The sequence below is a fragment of the Lucilia cuprina genome, chromosome 3, assembly GCF_022045245.1.
Source record: "Lucilia cuprina isolate Lc7/37 chromosome 3, ASM2204524v1, whole genome shotgun sequence".
NCBI classification, from domain to species: Eukaryota; Metazoa; Arthropoda; class Insecta; order Diptera; family Calliphoridae; genus Lucilia; species Lucilia cuprina.
Genome location: NC_060951.1, coordinates 10,444,274 through 10,469,730, shown reverse-complemented (window position 1 = coordinate 10,469,730; position 25,457 = coordinate 10,444,274). Strand labels below are relative to the sequence as shown.

Genomic DNA, 25,457 nt, shown 5'->3' with positions numbered 1-25,457 from the left:
AATCGCCGTTACGTTTTGTATCCTTGAAATAAGATTCAAAAGGACCATTAGTAATTCGCATATGGTTTCAAATGTATTAATTTGTGACCGAATAAGATTGAGCAACATTGGTAGAACGCAATATGTTTCGCTAAGGTATTCCTGGAGATAATACTTAGTCAATATCCTTGCAGATTATTTTAGAATAATGACTTACACAGAATTGAGTGCACACAAAGTGCCGGTTCACACATAGAAACTTTTTTGGCGCAACTTTTAGATTTTGCATAAGAGATAATTAAAAAAAAATATTTTTATCTCTCCCAAAAATTAAAAAAGTTTTTCAGTATGAAAGGGCACAAATTGGGCTTTTCTCAAAGTTTTTTTTGTTTTTTTCGACCTCAGAAAGACATTTTAATTTTGTAGACAATTCTTGAATATAATATTTATAAATAGCGGACTAAAACGTTAAATACACACATAAGATAATGGCTTTAACATTTAAGATCTTCTAACAGTACAAAGTTTGTTCGAATTGCATGCTAACTTTCAATACTAATAAAACAGTTAAAAATATTTCTTGTAAATAAATATTTTAAGCCTGAAAGTATGTTACAAAACCATAAGTGAATCCAGGCTTAATAAATTCTTTATAGCCGTTTTAAAATAAAATATAACTTCAATTATCTCTCTGATTTAAGAGGTTTTAATACATAAACATCCGCAGGCTGCATTATGTGTGTGTAGTGTTTGGAGGAAGGGCGTACAAAATAACACTGTTATTTTCGCAAAACTTAGACCTGATCCACACTAGGAAACTTTTGTTGAGAAACTTTTTCTTAATTCTCTTTTGAAGTTTCCTTAGACCTGGTTCAGACTTGGTTCACATGCATATAAGATTTATGACCATCCACAAATAAACAAATTAATCGCAGAACATTATGCCCATTAAGCTCATTATGAACCCAATTTGTATTCAAAACATGTTTCGCTTACTATTTATAATTTACCTACAAACCTATTTGCTCTTATCTTCAGGTGGTTGCACAAACTTAAAGACCACCATTGAAACCAATGGCATCAGACCCTTTGTTAACAGTAAAGCCGGAGGTCCACACCATGCGTCTTCGCGACAAAGCACTACGAGCTTTTCATATTTACTTCGCTTTCTACACTATTTCACCATTAAAATCATTTTATTTTATTCAAATTGATAAATACGCATTAAATTAAGAATATAAAATGTAAAAATCAGCTGACACGATCGTGCGTCTCTTGTGACACTTATAAAAGTAGAATGTAGATCTACTTTAAGCATTATATGGGTGAAGGCATTCTACGTTTTTGCATACAAATAGATTGTCCAGTGACACAATGTTCATTGACATTACGGCACACCAAATGTGTGTGACATTGAAACTTCCTAAAAAGAGTAATGTATTGGAAATTTAAATTGTCATAACGTCCAAGGACACTATGACTCAATTAGGGGTATCTATGAACATTATGACACTTTTAAGAATTGTCAAAACGTCCGTGGACAATATTACACTTTAAAAAGAGAAATGTATTGGAAAATTTGTTTAGAATTTAGGAAAGGAAAACTTTTTTCCCGAAAAAATTTCTCCTAAGTTTGGTGTATGTTGCATTTTGGATTCCTTTAAAAGGATGCCCTTGATAGAAGGCCTTAGGCAGGGTGCAGGTATTTTTTGATCTGATGTACTTCGAATACCGGTTTTGCTAAATAAGGACTTTTCCGTAAATAGAATCTTTTGAATCCATGGACTTCAAGTCATTTTGTTCATAGACAATGTGACACTTTTTAAATTGTCTTAACGTCCATGAAGTCTATGATTCAGATACGACACTCCTTGGAAACGACTCTATATACATACATATGTACATACATACATATGTATATCTATCTGGCTGTAGACTAATGATCCACAGAGATATTTCAAGGATAGAAGTGGGATTTAATATATCTGACTAATAGCGTGATTTGAATTGTACCTTGCCTCAGCTATACTTAAGCCATTTATTGTTGAATTAAACTGTGTTCATATAAGTCAAATTTTGAAGGGGGCCTTTTATAGGGGCTAGGATCAAATGAGGCCCTATAATTATAGAGTTCATGATAGTCATCAAGGCTAGTATCAAAGTTGGGTTTTCAGCTTTTTGTCGAGATGCGAGTATATTAAACATAATTATGAACTTAAAAGCCCTATTTGACAGATTCAGTTGTACGTGGCAAGGTGAAATAATGGATCGATGTTAACCATTATCAATTGGCTTCATCTTCGATACCACAAAAGTCATGTGTCTAATTTTCATTGAATTATCTCCAAAATTGCGACATGTAGTTTGATTACAAGGTTTACAGCTACATCGACTCAGAATGATTCTGAGCTGATTGGTATACTTTAAGGTGGGTATAGGACCAATGTTATTGTGCGTTACATACATCAGCACTAACCCAATATACCCTCCTCACTAAAGTGATGTAGGGGATAAAGAGAATTTCCCATATGTATCTGGCTGTAAACTAATGCTCTACAGAGATATTTCAAAGATAGACATGGGATCTAATATATCTGACTAATAGTGTGATATCTTCTTAATGAAGTGTTTCGAATCTACTTGAAGTTTAAATGACTTTTATAATCACAGAAACTGAGTATAAAAGTTTAGATTTTAGACCAAATAAGTGGAAATTTCTTAATCTTTAGACATCAAAATAATCAAAATACCTATTATGTTAAAATTACTTAAACAATTTATAACAAATTTTATAACAGTAAACTATAGAAAAATTACTGAAAATCTCAAATTATATAAATGTTCTTAAAACTACAAAAAAATAAAACAATGATGGTAAAAGAACAAAGAACTAAAATACAAACAAAAGTACTTTACAAACAACAAATCATTATCGCTTTGAAAATCATACACACACACACACATACGAATACACAATTATGTTTCGTACATGTAAATGTTTGAAATAAAACAAAATTTAATGCTTACAAAATGGCCGCTATAAAAATTATGTGAAATTGATGCTAAAATAACATTAACAATGTTAAAAGTGTTTAAAACAAACAACAGACTTTGTAGAGTCTAATGGAAAATGTATGGAAATGTTTAGGTTTAATGTACATACATACATACTTATGTTATTATTGTTGTTAGAAACAGTTAGAATGAAGAAATTGTTCAAGAATGATCTTGATTTCGTTTTTGTTAGTTATAAAAGAAGCAGCAATGCTGCTTAAATTGCCATTTTAAATAAACTTGCTCTTGACAAGTAGTTTTTTTTTGCTCTTTAGTTTTTTTTTACTATTTTTCCTTAAACTCTTTAAAATAAACATGTGTTTTATATACTCTTACTTTGCTAACCATAGAGTTTTTATGTAAAGAGTGTACCTAAGAGAAGAGATAAGAACTGTCAAAAACAAAAAGCAATGTTAAATGTTAACAGTTTGAGAATTTTAGTACAACCAACAAAATGATAGTTTCTTTTATTTAATTTTTCTGTATATGTCATTGAATATGTTTTATGTTTTCTGTTTTGTTCTTTTTCTTTTCGGTCTAAAACGAACACGTGTGTAATGCCGGAATAACGATTAGTAATTTTTGCTACTTTTTATTTTGTTCTTTTCCTACTTTATTATTTTACTTCAAGTCCAAACCATAATTGTAGTAAAAACAACTGTAGCAAAAGCAAAAACAAAGCAGATATATACAAATGTCTGTATGTATGTATTTAGTTGTTGTTTTTGTCTGCTTTAACATTTGCCCTGTCAACGTTTTTCTTTTCAGTTTTCGCTACACTTGTAGTTTTTCTATATGTGTGTGTTTAATATGTGTGTTGTATGATTTTATCACAAAATTTTGCCATTATAATCACTTTTATGTTTTTGTTTTTTTTATGACTTGATTGCATGAAATCTAATTGAAAGCCGAAAAAAGTTTTATACAAGGTAGGATGCTTTTACTTAAGGATTCTTAGTCATATATCCATGTGGATAACTTGTAGCTAAGGGCATTTTGTTCGTACTTGTTGAAATCTTTAGTTAAAATATAAGAAATATCTGTTGTTCACGATGGAATTTAGAATTATCTATACCTATATAAAAAAGAGTAGCGTTACTGACTGACTGATTCATCATCGCCCAAACGGCTGAACCTAGAATCATGAAATTTTGAGAGTGGATGTGTTTTTAGTTATGTAGATCCACTAAGGAGGGATTTTTGGAAATTTGTACATATACGGGTAAAAAGGAAAAAACGGGTAAAACAGGTTTTCTTAATTATCTTACACAATAGTAATGATACCAGAAAAATTTTAAATGCACCTGTATCTACTCATAAAATGAGCAGATGGGTGTCTGGTACTTTTTTGAAATTCGTACTTTTAAGGGGTAAAAATGTGTAACAAAGGTGATTTTTGTACCTTTTTTGGCCCTTTATAACTTTTGAACTAATTAACATAATAAAATTTTTCTAAATATTTTAGATACATCTCTCAAAATTATGAGACACCTGTTTCGTACTTTTTTTTAAAATTTAGTCCTTTTTGAGTGTAAAAGGGAGAAAACTCTATTTATGATACTTTTTAGCACATTAAGAAAATTTTTCAGTTTATTGAATTATTCCTATTAAATTTCGGACTAACTCTGTAATATTTATTGAAATAAAATGTTTGCTATTTCACTGGGGAAAAAAGTACCAAAAAGAAAAAAACGGGAAATTTAATTTTATTGAAACTCATTGGGCCATTTTCGTACTCACATAAAATAAGCTGTTGGTATATTATTATTATTATTATTTTGGAATTCGAGTACTAAGGCCTATATAGGACCAAATTCAAGTAAATTGTTTGGTACTTTTTGAAAGCACTATTTTTCTGGAACAAATGAATGCAGATTTGAATCGTTTGAGTTTTATCTGTGATATACCTATATATTTAAATACGGAATATTTTGTAAACCTAATTCTCGAAAAAGTATATTTCTACTAAGTAAAATTAATCTACTTAAGTAAAATTTATTCCATTTTTGGTACTTTTTCTTCCTTTAAATGATACTCTTTGTATGTTCTTCAATATGAACTCAAAACACATGATTATTAAACATACACAGTCCTCATTAAATAAGATTTTTTAAGAGACAACTTTTTAGTACATTTTATCTCATAAATTGTACTTTTTTAATTTTCTAAAATATTCAACCTAGAAACATTAATTTTAACATACCTATATGGTCTTGACTGAATAACATTCTGTAAGCGGGAACTATTTGGTACTTTTCTATTCTTCAAATGGTACGTTTTTATAATGGTTAACCGGAACAAACACCGTTATTAAATGAGAATTTATTGAACTTTTTCGGTTTTCTGATTTTTTTTTAATAATTTTATGATATTGAACATAGATATTAAAAATAAAATTTAAAATGTAAGGATCTTAGTGAATTAGAATGTACTTAAAGGGACTTTTGGTACTTTTTCATTCATCAAATTATAGTTTTTGAATTGTATATAATATTGAACACAGAAACATAAAATTTTTGATTAAATCTATTAGGGGTATTTTATAGTACTTTTCTTCAAATATTAGTTTCGAAATTTTCCATAATGTGGAAGCTAAATGAATGAAACTGAAAATACAAAGTTCCTTACTGAATGCGAAGATAATATTCACGTGATATTGTACGTATAAAACTAAAAGATTAAAATAATTTTATTCAATTTTAATATTAAAAAAAGAAAAAAAAGCTAGCGCTAAAAATCTACGATGATTTACATTGCCAAGGCCACCAAAATGATTGAAATCTACAAGAGACTAAGCACTAGTAATTACATTTTTAAGGGCCAGCTACCAACATGTCAACACATTTATCGACCGAAGCCGCTAAGCCGCATCACTTAAATATATAATTCAGCCCCTAATCACAGCACACTGGTCTGCGGACAACGGTTTCCTGTTGTATCAGAAGTCTGATGAATTTAAGTTTTAAGTCTAATGAAATCGGTTGCACTTCAGGAGCCCCTTATAACCAATATGTACATAATTATCTGTGTATATAGTATGTAATACCCAGCAAAAATTATTGGAATACGTTTGGAGTACATGGTCCGTTTAGTATCTTTTTTATGACAACATGGTCCACAGATATACGGACATGTTTGTCTTACAATCTTGTAAGGACTTATTGTATACATAGGGCAACTTCGTGTCAAGTAACCCAACTCAAAAATTGATTTGGATGAAATTTGCACCATGGATAGTACTATCTCTATTAGCTCAATCGGCCAAGAACTGTCCATTATGGGACTATAAGCCCTTAAAAGAAATTGTATAAGCTTTCAACTGCACGCCAATAGTTGATAAGTTAAGTTTGAATAAAACCCTGTATGACCAAAATGTCCAACTTTGACCCCAACGAAAAACGGCAGTTCTTGACCGATAGAGCTGAGAATGTGTGTCCTACTATTCAATAGTAGGGTAGAAGGGGCACCTCTGTCAATGCGAATAACTTGAAAACCCAGTAATCGATTTTATCGCATTATTAAATTTTGTTTTCGTTTATCGATTATCTATCATCCCTGAAAATTTGAAACATTAACTTTACATGATTAATTGTTTTTCAAAGGGCTGTGAAAATATTTCACTGTGTGAACTTTTCGTGCTAACTTTTTCAGTTTTTATGATAGAAGAAATATATTGGTCCCTACTTGTTGAAATCTTTGGTTTAAATATAAGAATTATCTCTACTTTTAAAGCACGTTGGAACTTAGAATTATAGCAAATAACACAAGAGAGTAAATTTCTATCAAAGACTTTTTGAAATCACATTCTAGTGCGTATCAATGTCATTCATATTTTCAAACAAAATTTCATTGATTATTTAGCGCTAATGTTCTCCTATCATTGATTATGATGTTAAAACGATTGAATATTAAGCATAACGCAAGCTCCTCTTCCTTTTTTGAGAAAAAAAGTGCGATGATGCCATGAGCATGTAAATCTCGATAGTTCCAATCAAATCGGCCAAGACTATAAATGTTTAAAAGTGGGAACACTATAACATGCTGAAAAAGCATCCTGTATTAATATCCCAGCAGTCATATATCAATGCATACGAAAAAGACTGTAATTTCCACTAATTGTTAACCACCTGGATGATCGTAATTATTATGTTTTGGGTCATTCGTCACGAATGTTCCCTTTGTAATCGAGAATGAAGACAGTCGTCACTTTAGTGTTATCTTAATAAGCGGGAGCGGAGACAGTCGTCTTTTTACTGTCCTTAAGTAACCTAAAGATTATACTCTTAAAAGTATTTTTATATCCTACACCACTATAGTGGGGAGGGTATTATACGTTTGTGCTGATGTTTGTAACTTACAAAAATATTGGTCCAATACCCACCTTAAAGTATACCGATCGATTCAGAATAATTTTTTGAGTCGATTAAGACATGTCCGTCCGTCCGTCTGGCTGGTTGGCTGTCCATATAAACCTTGTGCGCAAGGTGCAGGCCGCAATTTTCAAGATAATTGGATGAAATTGGGCACACACGCTTCTCTTGGCCCAAGGACGAAGGCTATTGAAAATGGTAAAAATCGGTCCATTATTTCGACTAGCCCCAATACAAACGTACCCCCAAATAGGGCCTTTTGGCTTATAATTAATTTAAATGATCTATTATGTTAACAAAAGTCGACAAAACTTAGTTTTATAGAACTTTAAATGACACTGCCGATTTTTGTAATGATCGGGCTTCATTTGAGCCTATCCCCCATACAAACTCCCCATCAGAAAATGACTTAAAGGTCAAAATTCACTTACAAACACTATAATTATCATTTTTGATAAAATTCGAGAAATTTTTAGATTTAGTTAGTTTCTTTAAAAGAAGGAGAAATATACCTAGTCCACTATAGGGCAGTTGTGAGTTTCCTAACCAGTTCCGGAGATGGCAATCGAACCAACTACCTCCGGTCTACCAGACTAAAACACTAACCACTTACTTGAGACCACAATTAGTAGATTTAGTAACGTTATATATGCTAATGGGTTAAAACTTGGAACTCTGGTTTAAAGGACATTTGTTGGTACTTTGCGTACCTATAAGACATCTATTTGATATTTTTTCGTTCTGTGAAAAATACTTTTAAATTTTTTTTATAATGAAACATAAAATTAAGCATGTAGAGCCTGGTGTAAATTAGAACTTTTAGTCGTTTAACTGATACTTTTTATACACACCATCAAAAAAGATGGGGATATATTGGTTTTGTCATTCCTTTTGTAACACATCGAAATATTGATATAGACCCACAAAAATGTATAAATTCTGGGTTCTTATTAAATTCTAAGACGATCTACCAATGTCTGTCCGTCACGATACAGTCCGAACGGAATGAGCTGGAAATTTTTCACAAATATTTCATATGACAATATAGGTCCACATTTTCGCATTGAAAAAAAAAGAAATAATATTGAACCTTAAAACATAAAATTGGACACCCAGCTTTTTGATTGTATAAAGAATCTGTATGAGAGGAATTTCTGGTTGAAAATTAAACATGCATCATCCTGCTTTAATGATGATCTGTATTAAAATTTCTGTCATATTGAGACTAGAATCACATAATCAAAACTTTTTATACCCTTCACCATCTGTTTGTAATTAACGCGATATATTTTTTCGACCCTATAAAGTATTCTTATAGATAGCGGTGTCGATTAAACCATATCCGTCTGTCTGTGTGTCTGTTGAAATCAATTTTCTAAAGACCTCAGATATCTTCGGGTTCCAAATCTTCAATAATTCTGTTGTTGTTTTATGTTTTGTTATTGGTAAAGTAACGGTAGGGCTGAAGCTTATAACATAAGTTGGAATGTTATAAAATTGAACTTATTTTAAATACTCTTTGGTGAAGGGTATATAAGATTCGTTAAAGGCCAGGAATATTGTTCTCGATCTTGTGTTATCTATTTAATGAAAAAATGTGTTTTAAGGTAAGTACCGAACTAGAATATGGCTGCTGTCAACGAAATTGTGCAACCTAATCGGAGAACGTCGACACGTCATCGATCTTTGCAACTCGAGTTGTATATTGAAAATAGGGTCAGGGCAAACAGAAATAAATATATAGGCAGTATCGGGGCAAGTACACCAAGTTTATTGAAAATATGACCAGGGCAAACAGAAATATATAGGCAGTATCGGGACAAGTGCACCAAGTTTAGTACTATTCCATAGTAGGGCACGTGAACTGCCGCAGTTAGGGGGCGTTAAAGTTAAACATTTTGATTATACAGGTTTTTGTTTTGATGAGTGTAACTTTTCACCTATTGCTTCTACAAAAAATATAGTCTGGCCTACTATCCAATAGTACTAACTGACTGGGTCCTTGACACAAAATTGTTTATTAAATGTATATTAAATGAAGAAATCGCTGATGGATTATATATTGTCATCTGCAAAAGTTTTAGAACGGTGCAAATTATTCCTAAGAACGAAAGCGAATGATTTGATGGATCAGTGGGTGTATGAAAAGTCATCATTTACTTTGAAGGAGTTGATGATAAGTGTGCAAATAGATTTACAGAAATCGATAACAAAATGTACACTATCAAATCTGTACATTATGAGATAGTAACAATGAATTCTGTAGAAAACAAACAAACAAAAAAAAGAGCTAAGTGTGCAGAAGTTCTAAATGGACTAATTCGGAGTGGGAAACAAATTACTGTAGGGATCGACGAGACGAATTTTAACTTGTTTTGTAGAAGAGCAAGAAGTTAGTTCTGAAGAGAGCCTAGAGCAATTATTTGAATATCAACTTTTAGAGGTCCCAATATCCAATACATTGGAGGCGAAACATTAACCGGAATCGTCTTAATGACAAGAAAACGAGGTTGCTTCAATGTGGTGAACGCTAAACAATGGATTATGACACAATATCGAAAACTTTTGGACAACTAACGAAAGTAGGGTTCTATAGTTGAAACGAAAAGTCGACTTTTCGACTTTTTGCATTTTATGAAAAGTCGACTTTTCGACTTTTTGCATTTTATGAAAAGCCGACTTTTCGACTTTTTTCATTTAATTAAATGTCGATTTTTCGACTTTTTTATAAATAGTCGACTTTTTCGACTATTTTCGACTTTTTCGACTATTTTCGACTTTTTCCGACTATTTTCGTCTTTTTCTGAATTTTTCGACTTCTTTCGACTTTTTCCGACCTTTCGACTTTTTTCGACTTATCGACTTTTCGTTTTTTTTCGACTCTTTCCTACTTTTCGACTTTCCGACTTTTTTCGACTTTTATTTACTATGTCGACTTTTTTCATAGACTATAGTCGAGTTATCAACTTTTTTGGAACAAAATTTTTTGAGTTTTTTTCGACTTCTTCCTATTTTCGACTTTTTCCGACTTTTCGACTTTTTTCGACAAAAAGTCGATTGTTCGATTATTCGAAAGTCGATTTATAGAACCCTAAACGAAAGATGCCGAGTTAATGCCAAGTTTAATGTCAATTGCTAGCTGCGTTTCTATCCATAATCGACCCTAACTTTCGTGTTTAACATATTAATTTGGAATTTCACAATTTAAACTTAAAATGGTGAAGAGACTTCCGATAAAAAATCACTGAACATTTACTTTATAATGCAAACAAGTTATCGGTTTTTTTGTAATAAAGTAGCACTTTCTTTATTATTTGAATGCATTTAGATGTGAGCTAAAACGTTGAACAAATAAAATACTAAAAACAAATAACAAAAATAAGTATTTTAAAAATTAATTAAAAATATTTTGATTTTGTTAACCATATATTCGCATATATGTATGTATGTGTAGGTAATATAAAGTATATATGTATGTATGTAATAGTGTATATGTACATTAAGAATAAAATGCTGAAAAGAGAAAACAATATTATACAATATAAAAAAGAATAGCCTCAATCGGCATTATCCAGAACAGCATCGATAAGAGCCACAACCTTTTGGCGAAAGCGTCTATTTTGTTTCCCAGACATTTCCCTCAAATATGGATGCAAACTATTGAGAAATGATTGATCAGCATCAGGTGAAGTTGTCATTAAACAATGGCGTTGATGTTCATTTTTACTTTTTATCCATTCGGCAAATTCTGATAAATCCACAGCACTGGCACTGCGTGTTTCCGTTGTATGTGTAAATGAACCACTTTGTTGTTGTGATGGATGAGTGTTGTTGTTGTTGTTGGAGGTGCTATTGCTGCTGTTGGTGATGTTCGCATTTTTATGAGTGGAGGAGGAAGCATTCATAACGGCTGCGGAATTATTAGTAGTGTTAAGATTATTATTTGTGGTGGGATTTGTGATGTTGTTTAAATTGTTCTTGTTAATGTTGCTGCAGCTATTATTGTTTACACCTCCTGCAGTTGTATGATTTAGTAAATGTCTTTGTTGATCTAATGACTGTAGCAATTGATCCATAGGTGCCATCATAGAGTTTACACTGTTACTTTTTATATCATTCTCCTGCTTTATGGCTTGTAAATTTAACGGCTGTGGCAATGGCAACGGTGCATGCTGCCCTATAGCCACTCCTCCTACAATTGTTCCTTCATGTAATGATACCACAACATCACCCTCTGCTATGCCTGCCACTTCGGCTGAATTACTAGAATCTTTGGTGTCATCACTGCTAACAATAGGCATGTTACTGATACGCGTCATAGGAGGAATATTTCCGGCTGCTGCTGCTTTTCTTTGTGCGATTATGGTGCTGCTGTTTTTTAGTCTAGTCTTGGTGAACGGTATCAAGAATTGCAAGTACTTGGAAAGATAATATTTACGTTTACCCCGTCCAGTACTTGTACGTGATAACTTTAGGGAACGTAAAAAGCTGCTGCGTATGGTACGCCATCGCTCGCGACAGTTTCGAACTGAAAAATTAAGGAATAAAAAGAGTTCAGTTAATAAAACTTTTTAACGTGAGAAATACAAAGCGTTTGCAAATAAAATATGAGTTACATTAAATACAAAACAAAAACATATTAAGGTCTAGTTCCTAAACTATGACAAATCTAAAAATGCCAGAATTGATTTTAGTTCAAAAATATAAGGGGTCGTTTAAAGATAGCAACGCTGATTTAGTTGTTTTGCCAGCAGTCAACGCAACTGACATAAAACTTGGTATTATGAACGCCAACTTTCGTTAGTTGTCAAAAAGTTATCGATATTGTGTGATCTGTGATTATTTTGACAGACTAACAACTAAAAAATGTAAAACAACTTAGACCTGGTTCACACTAAGAAACTTTTGTAGAGAAACTTTTGATTTTTGCGTGTGAGATCTCTTTCTCTCTCTTCACACACAAAATCAAAAGTTTCTCTATAAAAGTTTCCCAGTGTGAACCAGGTCTTAATTTAAGAAAATATAGCAAAATTCTACACAATTGCTTTAAAAAACCCTTTCAGCAACCACAAAGTTTTAGCTGTCAACTGAAATTTACAGCTGGCGGAAGTCATCTGTAATGTAATTTTGGCAACTGACAACTCAACTAAGGTTTGATTCCTATTAACAATCGACCCATAAATTTTAAAAGAGAAATTTGAAAACGTTATATTTAGTAAGGAGAATAGATTTATTTTGGATGGATCTGATGGACTTCATAAGTATTGGAAAGATCTGCGTCTCGACAAATGTGTCAGAATTAAAACCACGTGGTTCTCTGGTAGTTTGGTAAAGTTTTCCTACAGAATGTCGCAACAAACTCTTTAGACTATTTGGACATTAGTAAGTATATACATATATACATGAACTGCAATAGGTCACTTGGATTGTTTATCGTATCCAAATAATATGGATTATAATGTATATAGTTAATCTGGAATGAAGATTCCTCTTTTAACCAATTCTTTCACCTGTGGAAGTGTTTTGTAAGTTGTGGACATCTAAAATTACTAAAAGTTTTGTGGAACAGAGATTGATTAAAGTATTGGAACATGTATTTTACAGGGTCAAACAAGATCCATTGCTATACATATGATCACATTTCTTTAATGGATGTAAAGATCAATTCTCGTGATATGGCAGTACCAAACGCGATCATTTAGTTTAAAGTTAATATGATCAGAAGCAGAATATTTAAATCAGTTAGTGCTCGACCGCGTACAGGAGAGGGCGAAGGTACTTATCGGTGAGAGTAGGGTATCCAACTCTATTGATTCACTGGAGCCCCGTCGCAACGTGCGGTTTACTGTGCTATCGATACTACAATGAAATGTTTTCCTTTGAAATTAGGGAACTTGTTCCCCATACCCGTATATTCTTGAGTAACACATGTCTTTCTTCAAGAACACACCTATTTGTGGTAGATTAGCCAGTGGACCGCACAACACATTACAGGGAAAATTCATTCTTTAGCCGCACTGTTCTTATGTGGAATAAACGGTATTCCCTCCCACTTTCGATATAAAAAGATTTAAATCAAATGTCCACAAATACTACTCCCTCTATCATCCTTCCCACAACCTATTTTTTTAGTTCCAAAACATCGCTTCGCATAAGGGGATGACCTCCCTATATTGGTGTAGGTTACAAAAAGATATACAAAGCACTTGGACTAGCATTTGCAACAACTTTACACAACTAGACTTTAGATGTGCAGGACATTTTAAAGCGGACCCCAAGCAGTTATTCGGATAGTCTAACTGTTTGGGGTCGAAATATTCAAAACACGAAAAAATTTATAATAGAAAAATATATATGTTTGTGCATATGTATACTATAAAAATTTAATAAATTTATCAATTAATGAAATACTACTCTAAATAACAAAAAAAATGTAAAAGCTTTAACAATTAAAAAGAAAATTTTAATGTACAAATAATTGAAATTCTAAGAAACTATAAAAAAGTTAAAAACAAAACATATGACGAATGTTTTTTGTAGAACACAAATAAAAGCTTTTTCTTAAAAATAATGCAAGTTCTAATAGTCTAACTAACAACAGCCAGTGGGTCTCTCAATTGCAGTAGCAATAACGATATGCATACAAACAAATTGCATTAAAGCACAGCGTCATCGTAAATGGTCTAAAAACACATGCACAAGCACACTCAGAAGAGTACAGCAAATAAGCGTTAAAGTAGAAATAGGAAAAAAAATTGAAAAAAAGCTTTTTTTCATCATTGCTTTGCAACAAATGCCAAATGTTTGCAAAAGTTTCAAAAGTATTTGAGCAGTAAGTATATAGTATAAATGAAATATACAAAAATACTTGTAGTTTAAGCGTCAAGCGAAAAGTTTTTAGATAAATAATCGAAATACAACTTTGAGTAATAGCAAATCAACACTTTTAATCCACAAAGTCAAATTGTTACAATGTCAGTTCTTGCGAAGGAAACATGTATGTATTTGTGCACTTCCAAGTAAATTGCATGAGTAATTGTATGTATTTACATGAAAATTCTATGTGCAACATGATTTGTGGTAAATTGTATTAAATTACAATAGGAATTTCACAATGGAAACTTTTTTAAGATCTTGTTAAATGAAGGTTTTATGCTAAGATACTTCTAATTGATACTTATTTATCAGACTACATGTCTTTATCCTACATAAAACATAATAATGATCATACTGTTTCCCGAACTATTCAAAACCTGACAGCAAAATAAAATCTGGATCCTCAGATCCTTAAAGCATAGACCCAGGTACATACGTTATACTACGAAAAAGTTGTTTAAGGCATAATTATCGGAAGTGGTTCTAAAGGCGACCAAAGTAATACATTGGTTTTATGCTTCTTGCTCGATAATGAATAGTATTATAGATCGAACTCAAAAACTGATAATACTAGATTCTATTAAATCTGATCATGTTATTTTAAGTTTTTAAATCCAATTTCAACAATTATTGGAATCTATGACAAACCACTATGTTTCAATGATTACTGCATAATGAACTACGAAACGTCGACATGTATGTGTAGATTTACGCATTTCAGTTTCCTAATCAAGAATTTTATGTTGTTTATCATCTTTCATAACGATTATTGATTCAAAAGTATCCTATTAGCCCTGATCGCGACAAATTACTAAAGTTGCGAATGCTTTCAAGAAAGATCTCTAAACTATCTAGAACTATGTACTATTAGAGGCACTTCACACGATCACACTTTACTTACATAAAGTCTAATGAAAAAGGAGAATAAAATTTATCGTATGATTAATATTTTTATGTTTACACTATTGGTATAAAACAATAACACGGTAAGATGGAAACAGCTGTTTCACTTTTTTGTATATGTTTACATAAAAATACATCCCTGATCTAATGCGACCTGCTTGTTTTTTGAATCATTTCAAAAAAAATGAAGAGAGCCATACGTCTATCAAATGTGTGATGGTTTCATTACATATACCATATCCCATTCGTACTCTTCTACACAAAATTTTGGCGGATCATATTACTAATGTGATCATGTAAAGCCGGCTTAAATAATTTTAAAAGGAAATTGGCCATCTGTTACACAAAATGAAGACAATATTTCCCAGTCAGGTTATAACCTTAGAATTCATTTGGATCGACATATTAAAACCGAGAGACTTTACATGAAGTTAAAAACTTCTAGTCTCTTCTGGTTAATAAATTACCATTCTGTATAAATCTTTATTAAAACCTATTTAGACTTTCCAGTATCAATATACAAAGAACACAATTAAAAATTCTTAAGATCATGTCGTTAGCATTATATTATTGCAGGTCCACACACGGAAACTTTAGTTGAGAAACTTTTTCTTAATTCTCGTTTAAATAACAGGTTAGTGCCGGTCCACACTAGGAAACTTTCGTAGAGAAACTTTTTCTTAATTTTCTTTTGAAGTTTCCAAAATCCTGGTTCACACTAGGAAACTTTTGTTGAAAAAATTTTTATTTTGTGTGTCAGAGAAAGAGAAAGAAATATCAATCATATCTTTCACTCACACACAAAATCAAAAGTTTCTTAACTAAAGTTTCCCAGTGTGAAACAGGTCTAAATGTCCACACATAGAAACTTTTGTTTTAGAAACTACGTATTAATTGTATTGATTTGTTGTTGTACGAATGAGAAGAATAACAAAACAAGTTTCCGAGTACGGGAAACTCCGTACCGTGAGAGAGATGAATGATATTCCTTCTGTTTCTCTCTCATGCAAAATCAAAAGTTTCCCAAAAAAAGTTTCCTAGCTGCTCGGTTTTTGTACGACTTTATATTGCCTTGACCTCTACTTGCTAGAAGATTTGTGTAAATCTACGTTATCCAAAGTGTGTCAGTTTATACTGAACAACTTTTAGATTTACCATGTTAGGGAGAATCTTTAGGTAAAAGATTAGGTATTAAATTAATCTTCGAAAGTAGTTTTTGAATACTCAATCAGCTAATTTTGTTTGCTAGTTTAAGCTCCCAATGGAGGTTTTTTAAACTTGAACAAGAAATGCAAAAGTGTAAACAGCTGATGCCAAAAAAATTAATACAATTTTTATTAAAATAAACATTAAAATGTTTGATTTATCGATTAATATAAATTATGGGGCCTTCACAATATATTTTTTATACCCTTCACCTTCGTGAGAAGGGTATATATAAGTTTGTCATTCCGTTTGTAATTTCTATAATATAATTTTCCGACCCTATAAAGTATATATATTCTGAATCCTTATAGATAGCGGAGTCGATTATGCCATGTCCGTCTGTCTGTTGGAATCAGTTTTTAGAGGTCCCACGATATCGACGAGATCCGAATCTTCAATAATTCAGTTAGACATGCTTTAAAATCAGCAAAATCGGTGTATAAATAACGGAGATATGAGCAAATTATGAAATATGCAATGTTTTGATAAGACCTGGTCCACACTAGGAAACTTTTGTTGAGAAACTTTTTCTTAATTCTCTTTTGAAGTTTCCTTAATGTCCACACATAGAAACTTTTGTTTCAAAAACTACGTGTAAATTGCATTGATTTTTTCTTGTTGTACGAATGTGAAGAATAAGACCTGGTTCACACTAGGAAACTTTTTTTTGGGAAACTTTTGATTTTTGTGTGTGAGAGAATGAGAAAGAAATGTCAACCATCTCTTTCTCTCACACACAAAATCAAAAGTTTCTTAACAAAAGTTTCCCAGTGTGAACCAAGTGTAACAAAACAAAACAAGTTTCCGAGAACGGGAAACTCCGTACCGCGAGAGAGATGAATAATATTCTTTCTCTTTCTCTCTCACGCACAATCAAAAGTTTCCCAAAAAACGTTTCCTAGTGTGGACCGGCAGTAACAAGCAATGACGTTTTCTGTGGTTTTGTATGGCAACACTGCGAAGTTTAATCTTGTACTCAAAATCATCAAAGGGGATTAACATCAAAATAGATTAACTAATCTGATTATGGTCATTTGATTGAATACTCAAAAACCACTCTTAGTGAATAAGACAAATACCAAAATGTTGGTCAATGTAAACGTTATCCAAAATGTGTCGGTTCACCCTGAGCAACTATTAAATTTTGTATATGAGAGAAAAAAAGAAAAATTCCAAAAGTTGCTCAGTGTAAACCGGTAACTTGTAGTTTGGGTCTTTAAGGGATCTAGAAAGCGGAAAACGTTTGAACCTCGACTAGGGCAGTTTAAAGCAAATATAAGATCCTTTTTCAATTATACATATGATTTATGTTACAACAACAACTATGAACCAAATCCAAATTTAAAATAAAAATTAATTTAAGGTCAATGCTAAAAAATATTTCAATTCATTTAAAGTTAATGAAAATTTAACATTAAATGTCAAGTTTAAAATTAGGAAATCAGCATCAATTGGCAAAATCGGGTTATTGAAACTTTTAGACATTTATAACTGCCAAACACACGCTTACACATATGCTAATGTCAAAGTCTAACTGTAAAAAAACGCAATTTATAAATAAAGCCAACTTTACTTACAGTTAAATAAAAAAATTAAACTAAAAGCTTAAATACTGCTGCAACTGCTTTTAGTGCATATAAATTGCAAAGCTCAAAAGTTAATGCGTAAACTAAACATAAAATATTAACAAAAGAAATAAAAATAAAAAGAATTTATCAAATGTAAAGAACAACAAGATTTTCACACATGGAAACTGCAACAGAAATGCAAAAAATTAGAAATAAACAAGGAAAGAAAAAGCTTTTCATAAGTTAAGTTATATGTACATGAAGAAGAGCAGTAAAAACAATGAAAACTAAAATATCAAGAAATAATAAAATATAGGAATAACTACAACAACAATACGTGCAAATATGTATTTTCCTCCAATGTCGCGAGTCATGCACACGCGAAGAAAAATGTATGTATTTAAATAAAATACCCATTTGAACAATTACACATAATAACAACAACAACTACTACAAGTACACCAAAAACGTCGACTGAAACTGCGAGTCCAATCGTCAATGCCCAACAGAAATATTATGTGTCTAACGATTGTATGTACATACATACGACTCATACTCTTCTTTAATAGTTAGTTGGTGACATACATGTGAAACATACACGAAAAGAAATTTAAAGCAAAGGTTTTATCAAGTTCTTGAAGTTTGGACAAAAAGCGTACAGTGTTCTTATAAGATGATTTTAGTTTGGGTGATTTTGTTTTCGTAATTTTCATACTCTTCTTTAAAAGTTTGTTTGTTTGTTTGCTTAAAGTTTGGACAAACGGCTCACAGTAGTATGTAATTTTTATGTACAGTGAATCAATTAAGTAATTTGCCTATGTAAAATTTTAAGAAAAAACTTTATCTGAATAATTATTTTTAGCAAAATAATGCAGAAAATGACTTGTAGGTCAAAATTAACTTATAATAACTAATAAAACGATTAAAATCTACATAAATGACTTTGAAGTAGACTGTTATTCATCTACCAAAATTTATATAAAATTTTATAAATTTTCGATTCGTCCAGTTATCAAATTATCTTGAAAATTGCGACCTGTAGCGTGCGCACAAGGTTTACATGAACACACAGACAGACGGACGGACAGAGCTAAATCGACTCAAAAACTGATTCTGAGGCGATTGGTATACTTTAAGGTGGGTCTAGGACCAATATTTTTGGGTGTTACAAACTTCAGCACAAACGCATAATACCCTCCCCACTATAGTGGTGTAGGGTATAAATACTTAACACTCGTCCTTTAAATTTTTGAACAAAGAACAAAATTCTCTTAAAAAAGGTAGGCTAAAAACTTAGTTGATTCACTGTATATGGAATTCTTGTAATTCTTTATGTATTGTTTTTTTATATTCTATTTATTTATCAATCAACCTATCTATCTATCTATCTATCTATCTATCTATCTATCTATCTATCTATCTATCTATCTATCTATCTATCTATCTATCTATCTATCTATCTATCTATCTATCTATCTATCTATCTATCTATCTATCTATCTATCTATCTATCTATCTATCTATCTATCTATCTATCTATCTATCTATCTATCTATCTATCTATCTATCTTAATAATAATAACAGCATCTAATATTTTTATATTATATTTTTATATTATTATATTTTAGAATAATGATGGTATTTGTTTTTGTAATGCTGTGAGTCAAACCAATAAGAACTTTAATCATTAATTCAATTCTAGGAATTGATAAGAGCAATTAACTTTGGACATCAAATGAAGTTTTATAGGTTCTTCAGGACAATTAGATTACAAAAGTTTACTTGGAGCCATAAATGGGCATCCTAAACAACGACCTTGAACTCCGCTGAGCAGCTCTAGGGAGTCTTCAAAAATTAAATCACAATCTTGAAATTATGAAGTAAACAAGAATTTCACAATTTTGCGTGTTCCTAACGTTTTTTTTCCAAACCCACTGTGCGACTAAAAAAAAGGTAACTTCCCCACTTATAAGTAACAAGAAAACAATTACACATCGTTTTCTGCGTGTATTATCAACAAACCAAAAATCAAATACATACAGCGTAACATGTAGCGTTTGTTTTTTTTCTCCAACAACAGCAGCACTGTTTTTAATAATAACATTCAAAGTAACATGCATGTGTACATATACGACGACGACAACAACACAATGAGTAGTTCGAACGAATGTCCGACCAAAACGACCCAGTGCAAAAGCAAATTGAGTCAATTGCAGCGGACTGAGTAATTGCACACACACAAATTGCAGTTGTAGATTTTAACATTGTCTGATACATTGTGTAAATGGTTGAGGTGTTCGTTCTTGTTGTGGTTACTTACCCGTATCTTTTGTTTCATTGGCCACCTCTTGCCAAGCATTTTGTATTTCATCTTTCTTACTATACTCGGGCAATGTTGAATTCCATAGACAAGGTTTCGATTCGACCAGTTGCACAAATTTCACATTGAATACGGGATCATCTTTACGACTACTCATCGTTGCAGTATTGTTTCTGTAGTGGGTGGCGGTGGTGGGGTTGTTGGCGCTGTTCGTCGATGAAGGGGTTGTTAAGGTGGTTGTGGTATTGTTGGCACTACCAGTAGTTGTACGAGTAGTATTATTGCCAAATGCTGCACTTGCAGCAGTGGTTGCAAAGTCTGACGTGGTAATGGTTGGTTGAGATTTTGTAACTACTTAATGTGTTATTTAATTGATTTGTAACACTGTCAATGTTGCAGTGTATCTAATGGCGCCGTTTTGTATTTCTTTGTTAACGACACTCGACCACATATCAATAATGTATACTTTATACACTGTGTGTGTGTTTGCCTTGTTTAGTTTAAGGCGGGAGGTGTAGTGTAGAGACGTTTTCAAAACTAGGTTGCAGCAATTTACAAAATTGTTTATTCTATAACGTTTTACTAGTTCTCTGCTCGTAGCGCGCGCGTTAAAAACCTTAGTGTATGCAGTTTAGAATATTAGCAAGTAAAAAGCCCAACCTAACTCAACGGCTGTTGAGTACGAACTGAGCACACAGAAAAAGCGCGCAAAAACACTGACACATCGGCACTCATACAGCGAAATAACACACAAAAGCTGTCACTGCAGTTGCCGTGTTTACTGCAGATTTGCATGCAAAATAATCGCCACTACACTAAACAAATCAAAAAACAAATTAACGAACGAACAATTAAGTTAGCAACTGATTAAACGACCGAAATGAAAATCACATTTTTCTTGCTATTCGCCATCAAAAACTTGCGTAATGTATTTGATGGCTAAAATACTAAAATGCAGTAAATGTTGAACTCGGTCGTAAGAATAAAAGTGGCCATAAAAGTTACCTTTAAACGGAATTAACAAAACTTGCAACACAACACTTTACTACCCGTGCTCGTTGTGTGCATTTTGAAAAAGAGCTTTTTTCTAGATGACGTCATCATTGCCATTAACTAGCCTACCCGGGGTGCTTCGCTTTCATAATAGAAATAAAACGTGAACTCTTTCGAGAAATAATATTTAATCCGCTCATATTCCCGCAAAAAATGGTGGAAAATTTGATCTACAATTTAATATCTGGTAAGTGCCGGTCCACACATGGAAACTTTAGTTAAAAAACTTTTTTTTTAATTCTCTTTTAAAGTCTCCTTAATGTCTATACATATAAACTTTTGTTTCAGAAACTACGTGTTAGACCTGGTCCACACTAGGAAACTTTCTCTTAAGACCTGGTTCACACTAGGAAACTTTTTTTGGAAACTTTTGATTTTTGTGTGTGAGAGAAAGAAATATCAACCATCTCTTTCTCTCACACACAAAATCAAAAGTTTCTCAACAAAAGTTTCACAGTGTGAACCAGGTCTCATTCTCTTTTGAAGTTTGATTAATGTCTATACACAGAAACTTTTGTTTCAAAAACTACGTATTAATTGCATTGATTTTTTGTTGTACGAATGAGAAGAATAACAAAACCAAACAAGTTTCCGAGTACTAGAAACTCTGTACAGCGAGGGAAATGAATTCTATTCTTTCTCTCTCACGCAAAATCAAAAGTTTCCCAAAAAAAGTTTCCTAGTGAGAACTGGCACTTAATTGCATTTTTTGTACAAATGAGAAGAATAAGACCTGGTTTACACTGGGAAACTTTCGTTGAGAGACTTTAGATTTTATGAGTGAGAGAAAGTGATGGTTGATATTTTTTTCTCTTTCTCTCTCGCACAAAAATCAAAAGTTTCCTAGTGTGAACCAGGTCTAACAAAACAAGCTTCCGAGCACGAGAAACTCCGTATCGCGAGAGATATGATTTGTATTTCTTTCTCTCTCACGCAAAATCAAAAGTTTCTCAAGGAATAATTTCCTGGTGTAGACGGGCGCTAAAATATCGTTTGATATTTAGATTTTATTTCGATGAAGGTCCCGCAATGACAGAGAAAGCGTTGGAATTATCTTAAGAATTTTAGTGTTCTAACGCACGGGTCCATTATTTCAAGTTATTGTACAGTTGTGTCAAACGATTTTTCGTTTTTCCTATTTTCTTTATGAAGCTCCTCTCTCTTTAAAGTTCCTTTATTGGTGATAATGTAGATCGGCACTTAATTGCATTGATTTTTTTTGTACGAATGAGAAGAAAAACAAAGCAAGATTCCGAGTACGAGATACTCCGTACCGCGAGAGTGATGAATGATATTTCTTTTCTTCTCGCGCTAAATCAAAAGTTTCCCAAAAAATAGTTTCCTGGTGTAGACTAAGGGCACTAAAATATCGCTTAATATTTAGATTTCATTTTGAAAAGGCTTCCCGTTGGAATTATCTTATGTATTTTAGTGTTGTTACATACGGGTCCATTATTTCAAGTTATTGTGTCAAACGATTTTTCTTTCATCTGATTTTCTTCATCAAACTTCTCATCAATCATTCGACTCTATATTCGATCTAATACATTTTTCAAGGACTTTCACTGGAAGCTAGAGTTGTTATTAGAAAGTTTATAGACTAGACTAACCAATAGACTATATTTCGTATTCGGGGTTTCCAATGTAGATTATCAGCCCCTTCTTTCCAGTTCATATAACAAAAGAATACTATGTATTGTTCCGCTTGTCCGCGATAACCGATCTGAGTCTAATATCTAACACTTGAACGCAATTTTCGATTCCAATATTCGAGAGGACATGTCTGGTGTTAAAGTTTGTATAACTTCCCAATATACATTGATGACGATTTTTGACTTTATCAAATTGTAAAAATTATCTCAATTTTTACCCCCAAATATTTAAATCGATCCATTTAATTAAAACTGATGATTCAGTCACTCATTAACACGACTCTTTTATATATAAAAAAGTTAGATTGTACACATGAATATTGTATGAGAATGCAGCATTTGCTGCGCTATCAGTATGTTTATGTATATGAATGTGCGTGTGTGTTTCTCTTAATATTGTAGTTGTTATATTTATTTTCCTTCTAGTCTTTGTTATTATTATTTTGTATTTATTTTTTTTTTTTTTTGCAAAATAGTACTCATACGTTTTAAAGCTTATCTAACGTTGCTGGCATTTTATAAAAACACAAATAAAGCTTTCGTTCGTTCGCTCTTACTCAAAGCTTTTGCATTTTAATATTTAATGCACATTTTGTGCATTATTTTTCAACACAAGTCATTTTGCATGCATGCTTCTCTGTTTATTTTACTCATCGTCGTATGTAGTTCTCTTCAAGTGGTTGTGTGGATAGAAATAAAAAGTTTAGATTTTTTTGGTTATTAGGAAATTGTGTCGTGGTCGCACATACTATTGTCGTAACAATCAGTTAATGTTTTTGTTCTGCCGCCACATAGTATGTGCGTGTGTTTCAAGGGGTTGCCAAGCTTGTAGTGAACTCTCCTCGGTTTTAACCTAAACTTTGTTGTAAAAAGATGAGTTTAATTGTTGTAATTAAGAAAATTAGCGGACATGTAAAATAGTTGTGTAAAGTTTGCCATTATTTTTTTTAAAAAGGCTGTAAGTTTACGATATTTTAAATAACAGTTAGCAACAAGTAAGAAATTATAGACGGTCGTGGGCGACCATATAATACCCTACACCTGTTACAAGAATAATATGTAATTAAGTTTTTATAATAAAGCATTTAAGTTGAATTGTACCTCAGATATACTTAAGCCATATATTGATCATTTAAGCCAAATTGTGATCATTTAAGTCAAATTTTGAAGGGGGGTTTTTTATAGGGGCAAGGGTCAAATGGGGCCCTATAATTATAAAGTTCATGAGTGCCATCAAGTATAGAACTTGATTTTGCAGCTATTTGTCGAGATACGAGTATATTAAACATTATTATAAACTATTCGGCGGGTTAAGTTGCATGGGGTCTAGGTGGAATAATGGACCGATGTCAACTATTTTCAATAGGCTTCGTCCAAGGTACCATAAAAGATTAAAATAATCGAATGATGTTAACCATTTTCAATAGACTTCGTGCCTTGGGCAATAGAAAATCATGTACCAAATTTTATTAAATTATCTCTAAAATTGCAACTTGTAGTTTGATTACAAGGTTTACCGGCTCTTTTCGAGGGTTCAGTTTTATGGGTTCTAGGAGAGAAAATGGACCGATCTTAACCATTTTCAATAGGATTCGTCCCTGGGACAATAGAAGATTATGTACCAAATTTTATTAAATTATCTTTAAAATTGCAACTTGTAGTTTGATTACACGGTTTACCGGCCCTATTCGGCGGTTCAGTTTTATGAGGTCTAGCTGAAATAATAGACCGGTCTTAACCATTTTCAATAGTCTTCGTCCTTGAGGCAATAGAAGATCATGTACCAAATTCTATTGAATTAACTTAAAAAACAGAACATGATTCGGAGCCGATTGGTATACTTTAAGGTGGGTGTAGAACAAATATTATTGTGCGTTACAAACATCTGCACAAAACCAATATAACCTTCCCACTTAAGTGGTGTAGGGTATAAAAATGCGCCAATTTTTATTCTTTCAAAACATACATCATCTAGTTTTGTACGGACGACTATATGAACGTTTTGGGAAAAAATGGCCAAACTAGTAATAGTATGTGGGGCACAGGTGTGTCCCCACGCCTAATATCGCTTGTCAATACCAAATGTCGTAAATTTGGAAAACTATTACAGCTACAGTTCCCAAGTTTGTTAATGTCAATATTAACATTTTGTGGGTTTGTCAGCTCCCATATAAGAGTTATATTAAAATTAGTATATCTGGGAAACTATAAAAGTTAGAGTTCTCAAAAAAAAAAAAAAAAAAAATGGCACACTAGCTATGGTGGGGTTGACTAGAAGAGGGGGAAATGGTACCTCCTAAATGATTTAATTCCAAAAATATTTTAAGCGGCAGAGTACCTACAGGTTTAACGATTACCAGAGATGAAGTTAACGGGTCTTAGTCGGAGAAAGATAAACAGAAAGGACAACATTTTTTCTATATAACATACTCTGGCAAATATTTCTGTAGAATGAATTTTACAAAAAAATGCGCC

The 25,457-nt window shown here is 32.2% G+C and overlaps 1 protein-coding gene across 1 annotated transcript; it reads right to left on the bottom strand.

Annotated features, from left to right (window-relative positions):
- Positions 1-10,683: 10,683 nt before the first annotated feature.
- LOC111677751 (putative uncharacterized protein DDB_G0275317) lies at positions 10,684-21,110 on the bottom strand. Its single transcript, XM_023438939.2, has 2 exons — positions 20,278-21,110; positions 10,684-11,931 (listed from the first exon to the last, which is right to left on the bottom strand). The coding sequence occupies exons 1-2, from the start codon at positions 20,432-20,434 to the stop codon at positions 10,961-10,963; spliced, it is 1,128 nt and encodes a 375-aa protein (XP_023294707.2). The 5' UTR covers positions 20,435-21,110; the 3' UTR covers positions 10,684-10,960.
- Positions 21,111-25,457: the final 4,347 nt, after the last annotated feature.